Consider the following 13,181-nt stretch of genomic DNA (forward strand, 5'->3'; position numbering starts at 1 on the left):
TCGCATTACGTTCGCATGACGTATGTATATTGTATTAACAATTTAAAAGAAAGCTTCTGTTTTTTTAGATGAAGACTAAATTGAGTTTCTGAAGTTAAACCAATAGGTGGTAAAAACAAAACTTGTTTAGCGAATTTTTTATCACAGTTTGTTTTAACCTTATATATGCAAATGCAACACAGTTTGGGTATTTACCTTTTATTTTAATATTTTCTAAATTCAAAGCTTGGTAAATCTATCCAATAAAGGGGTCTTATCCACATTTATCTGCTCCTCTTTTATACAACATAAGCTTTTATGAAAATTGAGGTGGTCATGCTGTATACATTAGACCTGTTTTGCATGTATATAAATGTAAATATGTTCACCTTACTCATAATTTGCCCAAACTTTTAAAAATCTTTTACTTGTGTTTTACTTGCTATTCTATGAAATAATATCTTTTATTCTGTTTCATTTTACAGTACTATAGTAATACTATAAAAATAGAGAATGATTTGGAAAAATATGTAAACAATATAAAAATATTTTTTATGTTTTATGCATTCTGTTGTATTTTTTTGGGTGGAAAGCATTGGATGGATGGATGGATGGATGGATGGATGGATGGATGGATGGATGGATGGATGGATAGATGGATGGATGGATGGATGGATGGATGGATGGATGGATGTTTTTTTACAGGGGTGGAATCGTTTTGAGCTCAGTTATGCTTCCATATTTGTTTCTATATTTGTTAACCATTTTTACCAGTTTTTTGTTTAAACATTCATATGCAAATAGCTTATGTATAAACTGAAAATAGTCCAATTATTAACAGATTATATCTCATACATTTCCAAGCCCTTCTTACTTGGTGTTTATTTGTGCAACACGTATTAGCTTACAAAGCTTATTTTCACATACAAAGTGTTAACAATGATTTCACAAAGTACAACAAACAAAAATGTCATGTTTTAATTAAGCGACCTTCAGTAAAATAAAAAAAAAATCTAAAGTATGGTTCACATGTATGCATTTTTATTAATGTCATGTAAAAGCTAGTGACTAAAAGTGACATTTGCATTAAATCTATTCACATTCCAGATAAAATGTTGCTCACCCCACATTTAAGATTTCAATTGTTTTAATGAAGCTCTATCTTTCCAGGATCCTATAAGGGAGCATATCTCTGAAGACCAGAGAGTTCCTTTGGGGTTCATAAATTATTCTCAGGTCTACTGGAGCTCATAAAGCAAATCCTGAACATTAAATGCCAGCTCCTGAAAGGTGGGTCTCTCATCTGGTTTCTATAAAACAAAAGCAAATAGAGATTAATAGAGTCTTTTTTATGTTCTGAGGCTTAAAGTTGGAAAGGAAATGAGCTTACATCACACCAACAACTTGTCATGATGCTGTAGACCTTATCGTTGGCCAGCTGTGGACGGAAAAGACGCAGGCCTCGGGACACCTGATCCACTATTTCTGTGTTGTTGAGCCGTTCATACGGAAGCTTCCCCAGAGTGTACACCTCCCACATTAAAACCCCTGATAAAGAACACAGGGATACATTTTAAAAATTCAAAATTAATTAGTCAGAAATATTCAGAAACAGTGCTTTCCAAAAGTCTTGAGTCATCATCAAGTGATCTTGATCAGTAACTTTCCTGGTTTTCTGAAGCTTCAAAGTCTTTCTTTGCATTTCGACACCTTTTCCCTCATTGTCAGTTTAGTACCTGACAATTTTCAGACATTTTTTGTCAGTGTTTGTAAAACTACTTAATTCGGACGTTTGAATCAACCGGGCAAAAATGCTCCTAAACTCAAAGGATAAGCCAGTGTTGTATCAACTGGCATCCTGTCTCTAACCTCAATCATTTATGCAAACACTGCACCAGATACTGCCATAATCAGGTAAATACCTGGTAAAAGCCCAAATTAAAAGTCTGAAACACCTTCATAAACAATTGATCAAAATCACTTTAAAATTTAAAACTACATTACTTGTTATTTCAGTGGCAGTTAATAAAAATAAAGCAAGAGCTCAGATTTCTCACCATAAGCCCAGATGTCCGACTTGCTGCTGAATTTGCAGTATAGCAGTACTTCTGGAGGTGACCAGCGAACTGGAAATTTTGAGCCTGCTGAGCTTGTGTACTCATCATCCAAAACATATCTGGGGGCATGGGAAAGGATTTTAACGTCACACTGAACACTCACGTGTCTCTTTTTTAATTTTGTTACACATTAAATGCTTTACCTTGACAGACCAAAGTCAGTCACTTTGACTGTGCCGTTAGCATCTACTAAACAGTTCCTGGCAGCCTAAAGATAAAACAAACAACACATTCTGGATCAAGTGTAATCATTATCATGTAATACCAAACTGTGGTTTATCCTATCCCCAACTGGAATTTAGTGATGTTTTGGTACTGCATAACAGTAAGTCCTTGTCTCTCACCAGGTCTCTGTGGATGTACTGCTGTGATTCAAGATAGGCCATGCCCTCTGAAACATCTTTACACATCTCAAGAAGCTGGACTGATGTTGGGTGCTGCTTCAGCCCCTCCTTTAGGTACGTCAGCAGACAGCCATTTGCAAGAAACTCAGTCACGATATAAATAGGTCTCTGTTTGGTGCAGACGCCGTACAGCTGCACCAGGTTCTCATTGCGAAGCTTCCTTGTTTGAGCAAGATAAAAAAGAAATTAAGTAGGTTTTTCTAAAAGCATTTATGGGGTATAGCCTGCCTCAAGCTGTGTAACATTTTGGGCTTACATCATAATTTTAGCTTCTTCTATGAAATCATCCTCAGACATGGAGCCCTCCTTAATCATCTTTATGGCCACATCATGCTGGCCCTGCCACTTTCCATACTTCACCACTCCAAACTGGCCACTTCCCAGCTCTTTGATGAAAGTGAGATCACGAGGGTCGATCTCCCAAACACCTGAAGAAAGCAACATACATTGTAGGGGTTTTAACTTGGCAGCAAAACCTAATGACTAAATTTGACATGCCTCATTTTTAGCCCCCTTGCTAAGAGATGTGAACAAAGTTGACCACAAGACAGAAGGTCTAAAGAGCTAGTTAGATAAAATATTGGTAACTTTCTGTTTAGGCATATGTTAATCTTTTTATTTCATGACAAACTAATACTTAACATTAAATTCCTTGACACCTGCCACCATAAAATGCATTAGCAGGTGGGTAAATTATGAATGAACTTTAAAGAACAGCAAACTGAGAAAAACAACAGCAAAACACAAATATTTTATTCATAAGTTGGGATGCTAACAACATTTTTAAATATTTTACTGTTACAGAGGACAGAAATGAAAGACATAACAGCTGAAACTGAATCTTCACTTCTTTTTCTTGGCTAGTATTAGCATTTTGCGGGAGGCTAGCTCAACTGAAATGTTAGTTCTGTCATTTTGGCAACTAAAACGAAAATGAGTGTGTTCATTCATGTTAGGGAAACATATTTCGGCTAGATGGGACTATTATGGAACAAACGAATCAGTGGAACATGTGGTTCACTGTCAGCAGTATGAGGAAGAAAGAAGAAACAGGAAATCTCAGCAAGGTGAAAGTTAGCTTTGACTCGGTGTACATTTTACAAAATAATTGAAGAAATTAATGTTACCAATATTTATTACAATATCAAATAATGACACGCTTAATTAGAAAACTGTAGTTTTTTTTTTCTTTTTCTTTTAAACATACTCAAATGAAATGGCCATTTTGACCCACACTCCAACACTAGTTGGTGGCGGTAATGCACCAAATAGCTGGTTTCCAAATGCCAAAAAACCCAAGAAGAAGAAATGAATTTAATAAGTAGTTTTCCATTGTAGCATCTCTAAGGATGTTTTTAATACACAGCCAGTAAATTATAATGAAAGTAACTTAAGCAGTGAGTGTTAATGCGTCCAGCTTATAGAGTGCAACGGTTGTGGGAAGCTGTGCTGTGTTCAAGTTGTCTCGGAGTTGTGTCGAATGTTCTGAAAGCAGCTGGAGTTTCTAGTTTTTTGGTGTTAACTATTATACGAGCTGATAACAATATATTTATCTCTATGTTGTGTGCTTGGCAACCTCAAGAAGTCCGACTTCAGGAAGGCTTTTGTTGTTTTTCTGTCTGGGAACTCGGAAAATCCAACCTCTGAGTATAATGTGAACGCACTATAAAGCAATAACCATTGATCTAGTAACATTATTTCTACAGAGAATAAACTAAACAAATAAGAATGGTGTAAAACATTACCCCTAAATAATAAAAGTGTTAACATGTACTTTTTGGGAGTTATTTCAGGTCAACCAGTTTGTCCTTTGCCCCAGTTTTTTTTTTTTTAAGTTGTTGTCATCTGTACCTTTAGCTTTTAACATTAATTTGGGGAACTGCTGTGTTTTAATAGAGCACAATACATATCTTATGAGATATGAGAGGTGATTTACTAACCTTGACTGATTAATTATATTTTAAATAAACTCTTCTTACCATAACCCAATCCTGCAGTTGATGGAGGTTGTGCGCGATTAGATACAATGTGCTTTAGCCTGCTGACCATGCCTGGAGATGGGGGGAAAAGAAAACCACATTAGCAAGTTAGATAGACTTTTTTTTTGTGCCAAAAAACAAAATAGGGGAATATAAGTGTGCCTACAGTCTGCTGATTTTACTGTTCAGTTTGTCAAATTGACTTAGTGTTTATGAAATCAAATGTTTTTCAGTATCTCAGTGAAATACAGTCTAAGTTTGTTGATAATTGTTTTTATATTTACAGCACCCGAAAACAACTTTAGTTGGGAAGTGACTCTATGTAAATAAACTAAATTGATTTAAAGTGTGCCTGTTTTTTTAAAATAGGTGTTTCATCGTCCTTTCAGTTTTTAATTGTAATCAGTCAGAATTGGTAACAGAAGGTTGTACCAAAAAAAAACCAGAAATCAATATCAACCAGGTTAAGCCTTACTGGTGAATTTCAAGTTACTTTGTAATAAATGTTTGGTAAGAATAGTTACTGCTTGTAAAAAGAGTCATTTTGGCCGTCACTATGAGCAGATGTAGTATTAACCTGCTGCGTTGTGCTGGTGATAGTTGATGAGTTCTGGGATAGTTTGGAAATGATGCTTTTCTGCCAGGTAAAACTGGCCCTGCTGTGTTGTGCAGATGTTATAATGCCTGCAACTTCCACCCATTTCTCTGTGGAGAAAATAAACATATCACATAAAGAAGTCAGGTATCATTTATGGCGGTGCAGCTAATCTTTCCTCTCTGTTATCCACAGTTGGCTTCAGACTAGATGAACAAAAAAAAAAACAGTTCTGCTGACAGATTAACCCAAGTTTTGCATGAATAATTTACATCTCCGTCCCTTTGTGGCCTGCAGTTTCCGCTTTCATTATGTACAGTTCTTCTTTTCATAGGTTTATGCATGAGTGGAGCCTGTGGATGAACTATGGTAGTAGTGTTTCAGCCCCCGTGAGGTTACTTACACGCCACTTTTGGCGAGCAGAGACACAGTGTATTTTCCGGCCCTGCTTGACTCTCGTACCAGGAAACCTCCATCTTTGTTCTGAGAATGGAAAACAGCTCACACTTTATAACTTTAAAACTTTTTACAGTACATATATGGATATATAGATTAATAAGCATTGTTGGACATCAGTTATTGTTTTTACCTCAGATTTTAAAAGCTGTTCTGCTTGACTACGATTCATGTTTTTGGAGTACCAGCTGTGAAAATAAATGTCATAATCACTTTGTTAGCAGCATGTATGATACACCAAATAGTTACATAGGGAAATTCAGATAATTCAAACAATTAAGCTAACTCTCGAATAAAACAGAGGAATGTACAACATCAACCACCAGTTTGTGGACAGAACAGTATATTTGTACTCACTCAAATTTTTCAAGCCCCCTTTCTGCTTCCACAACATAATTACTTGGTATGTAGCCTTCTTTTCTGCAGAAAAAATATGTCCAAAATAGTGTGAAATCATCAACAAAAAATTTGGTTTTTGGAAGCCTAATGCATTTTATTTTTAAAGTTCAAAGTATTCTGATAGTTTGTTCCTTTTTCACTCATTGTGTTGTTTAAGGGGTCCTATTTCCTTATTTTTATAGCTCAAAGGGTGAAGAAGCTTTTACAGGTTTTATATTAGGTTGCAAATGTTTTTCTGTAAATGCAGGTCTCACCCGTATTTGTCTCTGGCTTTCCACCAGTTGGGGTCAGACCTCTCCAGGATGGTGTACTCCTCGTCCTTCCTCAGCTCCAGGTCCTGGGGGGTCACTGGTGTGTAATCATATTCAGCTACTACAGTCATGCTTGCAGAGGAGGCCGGCGGCTCAGGAGGCTCTGGAGGCAAAGGGCGACCAAGCTTTTCCTGAAACAATATAAGATTGTTTTATAGATTTAGAACACTATGGTATGTAAGCGGTGAATGTGAATCTAAACGGACAGGGTGTACCACTTTTGGGGTTGGGGGAAGTGGTTTCCTGGACGTTCGTCGAAATGTCGATTGAAAACCTGTTGACAATGCATAGAGGATTAAAAATGTCAAACGTTCATGTTTTCATTCACATCTATTTCAACCCTGAAAAAAGTTTTGTTCTCACCATTTTTTGTAGAACTTTCGAGAACTTTGCAACCCATAGCTTGTTTAACTTCCTGCTGGCAGCAAAGCCACACCCCATCCACCCAGAAACAGGGATGGTATTTCTGCATCAGATCTTTGTTGAAGCGGACCACTATGCACAACAAATGGTCACATTAGCACGCATGGATTTATGCACAGGACATTTGCATAAAATGCATTTGCATTGGCATCCAGCTCCTGTCACACAAGCTAAAAGATGTTGAGATATGGACACCAAAGACTGTCAGATAAACACAAGATACAAGTGTGACTGTGTTTTACTCACATTTTTTTAGTTCATTTATCCACAGTGTCCGAACGTCTTCAGTTTTTGCAAAGATATACAACGGCCCTTCATCATAAATGATCTGTGGCAAAAACCAGAATCCATTAAGACCACAGTTTTCAAACACTTGCTCTAGTACCACTAGCTGAATTTGGATCTGCCTTTAATAGTACCCTGAAGAAGTTGTTAATCATAATCTTTAAGCATAGTTCACAGCATAGAAACAGGAGTATGTGCTGGTGGCTGGTTATGCTGGGTTCTGTTACATCTGAAGTAACTCAACCAGTTCCAAATTCAAAAACCAGTGGTGTAATCCTTTCCAGACTAATAGATGTCATTGTCTTTGTTTCTAAGGTGTTCTTAATCCTTTTTTTTTCAATCGGATTATTATGAATTGCTTTTGGAAATGTTTTGGCCTGCTTCATGTCGTCAGAGAGGTCATATTTAAGTGAACAGTAATCATGTCTTAGTGTGGCTTACAACATTGAACTCAGCTATCGAAAAATTTGGTTAATCGCAATTATTTTCAAAGGGGAGCCAAATATTTTCACTTATGGTCAGGTTAGTTTGCATAATTTTGTTTCCCTTAATATCAGTAATTATTGTTTTCCAACTGCTTTTTGTTATTCTTTTCATTTCATTCTGATATTAAAATTGGTTTGATTACATAAAACATTTAAAGGTGACAAAAAAGTGAAACCAGAATAAATGTAAAGGTGGAAATATTTTTCCTCAGCGCTGTAGATCTACTAGTATGAGGAGTCTGAACCCCTGAGGGTAATTTGGTTTCGTCAGGGGTCATAATTTTTCAGATTTCATAAGAGTCAAGCAGTGCAAACTGAATCAGAACCTTAATAAATGGAAACAGAGTGTAATACAAAGTTTTCGGAATATAATTACCCATTAAATCACATTATATGATAGATTTGAGCACTGTTAAATATTGCTGTGGAAATCATAAAATCAATAACTATAAAGGAAACTAAAGTAATTTAAAATGGTCTAAATACATAGATATGGTTTATTTATGTGTATGAAATGGAAGTAGGAAAGGGATTAAACAGTAGTGTTTGGGTATGAAATGTGGGAATGAGTTGGGGTAGGGGCAAATTGACCCAGACTGTGGCAACGCGTTTATTGAAGGAAGTTGTATATTAGACCGATTTAATGAGATACATGATAACAAAACTGCAAAAGACGTCACAATGTTTTATATCAAGGCAACCAGCTTGGATTTTGAGGTAGGGGTTGGAGAGAAACGTTCCCACTTGGAATTTCAACTTCTATAGATATTCTCTCTCTTTCTTTCTGTTCTTTTGACATAATGGAACCTGAAAGAGTTCAATTCCTCTTGCAACATTAAAGGTTCTTCAAGTCATACCATCTGTAAATTCTTTTTAAACTTTGAAAACCATTGCATTAAAATATCAAGTGAATTAATAAATAAATGTTTAACTTGGAAAGGGCTTTTCACGCATAATCACAAAGTACTGTACAAGGTAAAAGATAAACTTCATAAAAATCCATAGTCTGAATGGTTGGGAATACCTAACAAAATTTGGTTTTGTGGCCAGAAAGAACAAGAGACTAAAGGTTCCACTCACTGCTTTCCATGTCAGGTTGACAAGGTAAAACAGGAGTTGTATTACTGAATATGTAAACAATTAAGAGAAGCTTTGTCTATTTTTAAGGAAGACACTAGTCTAAACTAATAGACTAGTAGTTTAAATGTGAAGAACCAAATGCATGCAGAATTATTTCAAGTCATTGGATGACACAATAGCTCCAAGTTTCACAACTGAAAGAAGCAAGATCGTGAGATAGGTTGATGAATTCAGCATTAGGTCCGTTTTAAGTTACGAACACTGAAATTGGTAGATTTACAAAGGGACCTAATTGCTTGCTTCTATTTCAATGGATATTAAAAAAATAATTATCAGCCATCCAGTCTTTTATCTAGTTCAGGCAGTTGGGTAATTTAGATAACTTAAGTGGTATCAGTTAAATCTGAATAATACTTACTAGGGAAAATACAAAAAATAAAAATATTTGTGCACCAAGTACTGAGCCTTGAATAACCCCACAGTTTAAAGAGACTTTCAAGGAAGAGTACACATGAGCTTTTACCTAGAGAATGTATGTAAAATTTTTATAATTTACTTCTTGTACGTTCGCTGGATATTCAGGAGATATATTTTTAGATTTTTCCGATGGTTCATGGTACCTTACTTTCATTACTAAACAACAGTAGCACCTGGAATGTCTCTGAAAGCCCCTTGATATCTAACACAGTTTCACTTCTTTAAGAACTTTAAGTATTCACTTTCACAAAATCAGACACTTGCAGTTTTAGTTTGTCAAGAAAAAAACAACAGTTAACAACTTCTGTCATATTGCATCTTGAAGGTAGCTGGTTATAATTTGATGATAATTCAACAGATGAAACCTGAAGATGCTTGAATAAATCAAAAAGTAAACCAAGTGGACTTGATCATCTGATTTACATTTAAAAAAAAATATTCACTTAAATGCGTTGAAAAGAAATATCTACCTGGAAAGCATACATGCGTTCCTGTGGGGTATTGGTCTCTGGCTGAACCGTCTCCACACACTTAACCTTCTCAAGGTCGACCGTCCCTTTTAAACCTTTTCTCTTCTGCTCAACAGATGAGAGGAAAAACACAATAGCACAGGTTTAAAGTTGCCACCAGAAATAACGCAAGATAAAAATGACTTACTTTGTCTTCAGGTTCATACCCCTTTCTCAGAATCAAAATCATAGTAGGCTACTTTTTCCTGAGTGAGAATGAACCACCTCTCCTTGTAGTTCAGAGGAGAGGTCTTCTTCTTCTGCTGAGATCGTTTGATGAAGATTTCTTCCAATTTAATGTCTGACATGATTCAATATGGCTTAATCTACAAAGAAACAAGTGATCGATGGTTAACAGTCGTTTTAGGTGGTGTCATAGTCATATTTCTTATTCAGCACCTACAGTTCCTTCCACAGAAATTATCAACCTAACCTCTTTTAATGGAGTCAGGGTGACGCTGCTGTAACAGGTGAGAGATCTGCAAAGAGAGGAAGAAATGGGCAACACGAGTGCATATCAGTAACTGATTAACTGTTAGTTTGCATGACCTCTGCTTTTCGTGCAAGCAGCTCCCTTTGTTTCCAGCATTTCCCCCCCGTGGCATATCTGTTTTCCTCAGCTGGGACAATGTAGCAGAGATGTAAAATTTGACTTTGTGTTGGCAATGTTCACTCTAAAAAATGTCTAAAAAACCCCCCCTGAAAATCATGATTTTGAAAATGTTTATTTTCAGTTCTTGTTTATCTATATTGGTCTTGTGGCAAAAACATACATGGTGCAGGAAGAAGTGAAATAATTTAAATATTAAATTGGAATAGTTGTTTGAGGTAAGAATCAGATGAGCAGAAAGTTGTGTTTCATATATAAAATAATAAAGACATACAATCACTGAGAAAAAGAGTAATAAAAAATTGGTCAGTTTTCTCTTTTTCTGACACCAACCAAACCTCAGTTTCTGGTAGGAAAGTTTTATGTGTCATACTATGATGTCGATATCCATAAATAGTAAAGATGAGTGTTTTTGACATTGGGACCACAATGGGATAAACAAAATGGGACAATAAAAATTACAGCCAACATGTGATGGTAGCAGAATTAGCTGCCTTTTTAGAAATAATCAAAAAGATGGCTAATTTTTCACTTTCCCTTGGCTGGGGATTTTATTATTATTTATTTCATGTTTATTTAATTTTTTTGGTGTTTTTAATGTTTCTTATCCCTTTCTCTTTGTTTTCCTGTAAACCACTTTGAATGTATTTATGGTGCTACGCAAATAAACTTTCCTTGACTTTCTTTATTATTTTAAACATGATAGGAAAATCTACTTATTTGTTTTTTACCAGAAAAAAACAGCCTGTACTTCAAATTCAGAATGTCAGATTCAAAGGTCCAGAACTCTATCTCCTGAAGGTTCTTGTAGTTTACAGATATGAAATGTGTTCACTTTCAGTTACCTCATATAAAATATCACAAGGCAGTCCTTCTTTTACACAAATTCACTGTGATGCATAATAAACAGACTAAATTTAACTAATAGTTTATAGCTGCTCTGTTGTTCATTGTTTTTGCCACCTTGCAACACAGAAACTGAAACTTTCACCTCCAAAATAGATGTGTTGACTTTTTAGGTGAAATGCAAACTGGCCATATTGACCTTGTAACACTTTTATGTTCTGGAAAAAATATAAAATATTGTTTTATGTATGCTAAATTGGGGTTTGTTGTTATAGAATTGTAGATGTATACATGACTCAAAAATTAATCTAAAGGTATTAAATGATTTACTTTAGGGATGGTCAATGTGTTTTAAAGGCTGCTTTGGAGGAAACCATTGCAGAACCAAAACTGAATTGACCCCTTCTGGCTTGAGACACTGCATGTGTCTCACGGTGGCAGCTGGTTAACTGTCAGCCTCAGGCTTTCATCACATAGCTGAAAGCTCACAGTGAGTGAGTCTCTGTCAGATGTGTTTGCACTTCAGTCTAAGCCTATTTTGGGCCTGCAAGCACTTCCTTTTATCATCTGAACTGGAACAGTAGCCCTGCCAGAAGCCTCAGTTACTCTGCTACTACCAGATTGGTGACATTTCTTAACAGCGCAGCAAAGACAGTATTCATTAGCCCTGTTTGCTCCGTCACAGTTGGAATGCGATGTTCCCCATTCTGAGAAACATTGTTTACCCATTCCTCATTTGCCACCACCATTGTTTTTTTCACACCGCTTACCCAGCAGCTCAGATAATCAGATTCCGGTCTCTTTGCTCTGTAACAATCTGGAGCGTTTTAACCTAAACTGTAAGATATAATTTAAAGAACACCATTGCAACCAAAAAGGGGACTTTTTTCGTCTTTTCTGAAGAGAGTTGACTCACGGTGGCTGACACAGGCAAACTAAAAAAAAGGAAGTTGCATCAGGGTTGCACTGAAATATGAAGGGAGAAGAAACCAGATACCCTGGGTACTTCTACCTGACGTTGCTGTTAAAAAAATTTTATTTGCACACTTTAAATACCCAATCTCAGCCTGTAGACTTTGTTAGCACAAATAAATATCAATACATGCTCTTTCTTTTTAATAGAACAAATTGCATTGCCATTTTATCTCAATTTCTAACTTGTGTGACCAAGTTTTCTTATATCGTGACAAGAAATGTGTCTATAGGAAACAAGCAGTTTAAAATAAATACTAATGAATGTCAGCAACCAAAGCCAAAGCTCAGAACAATTGGTTAAACAGGAATGTACATGTTTCTTTCCTGCTGTTTCTTTACAGATGAGTACATAAAGAATTTCAGTAAGCAAATATAAAACAGAAAAGAATGTTCAGAAACATAAATTGAGATCAGTTTAACTTTCAGTTGATCTGTGAAATTATTTTTCTAGAGATGTCACTACTGGCAGAATTCAACTCAAGACTCTAACCACAAGAAACTACTATCTGATCAGTCTAACCAGTATGTTGTCATCAGATGTAGTTATATGAACATGCAACTCACTGAGACGCCCAAATAATTAACATGCTTCAGCAGTTTTATTGCAAATGTTTAAAGAATTTCAAAGATTTTATTTAGGATTTGCATAAAAACGTATGAGTGTCAGGTTTGAGTTGAATACTCGAGCAATCAGCTGTATCTTCATACATCTTGAGTAATTTTCACCCTTTCAAACAACAAATGACTAAAAATACCCCCTTGACCTCGCAGTGCAGCATTTTAAACAGAGTGGTCACTTACCCCAGCACCTGAAAACAGTAAAGCATCAGACGAATACAGCACAGATGCCGAGGACCAAAAAGCTGTGACATAAACCTTCTGCTTGCTTTTCATAAAATGTGTGATACTCTGTGATGCAAGAACTTAAAACACACCCACAAAGAGGAATCAGCTTGGCTTACTTCCTCTTTTTCTTCCTGCTCATTTTCATATCAGCCTTCTGGACAGTTTTGGTGATAAGTCAGAGGCGGGTTAAACATTATTCAGAGTACCTTATTTGGATACAGTGCGTAGTTACACTTTTGGTTGAGAAGTTTTCTTGTTTGGTCTACTGCCAATTTGATAACTATGAAAGGAAGAGATAAAAAACATATTAATGATCACTTTTACAGGACATATTATACCAAGGTTTTTTCCAGGTAAGGTTTTGAAACAGCTTCTGTCATACTATTTCTATGGTTTAAAGTCCTT

General features: G+C 35.9%; 1 protein-coding gene across 2 annotated transcripts; it reads right to left on the minus strand.

Moving 5' to 3' along the window:
• Positions 1–826: 826 nt before the first annotated feature.
• Positions 827–12,830, minus strand: btk (Bruton agammaglobulinemia tyrosine kinase). Of its 2 annotated transcripts, none has more exons than XM_047353345.1 (19): positions 12,732–12,830; positions 9,933–9,978; positions 9,667–9,825; positions 9,461–9,565; positions 6,910–6,991; positions 6,604–6,735; positions 6,459–6,514; positions 6,184–6,371; positions 5,888–5,950; positions 5,664–5,718; positions 5,478–5,557; positions 5,057–5,184; positions 4,480–4,551; positions 2,757–2,928; positions 2,441–2,660; positions 2,240–2,304; positions 2,037–2,155; positions 1,370–1,527; positions 827–1,289 (listed from the first exon to the last, which is right to left on the minus strand). In XM_047353345.1, the coding sequence occupies exons 3-19, from the start codon at positions 9,805–9,807 to the stop codon at positions 1,218–1,220; spliced, it is 1,908 nt and encodes a 635-aa protein (XP_047209301.1). In that variant the 5' UTR covers positions 9,808–9,825; positions 9,933–9,978; positions 12,732–12,830; the 3' UTR covers positions 827–1,217. The 2 variants fall into 2 exon arrangements, with proteins under 2 accessions (XP_047209301.1, XP_047209300.1); XM_047353344.1 differs by having other exon boundaries at positions 6,456–6,514.
• Between the last annotated feature and the right edge of the window lie 351 nt (positions 12,831–13,181).

Source organism: Girardinichthys multiradiatus, chromosome 23 (assembly GCF_021462225.1).
Source record: "Girardinichthys multiradiatus isolate DD_20200921_A chromosome 23, DD_fGirMul_XY1, whole genome shotgun sequence".
NCBI lineage: Eukaryota > Metazoa > Chordata > Actinopteri > Cyprinodontiformes > Goodeidae > Girardinichthys > Girardinichthys multiradiatus.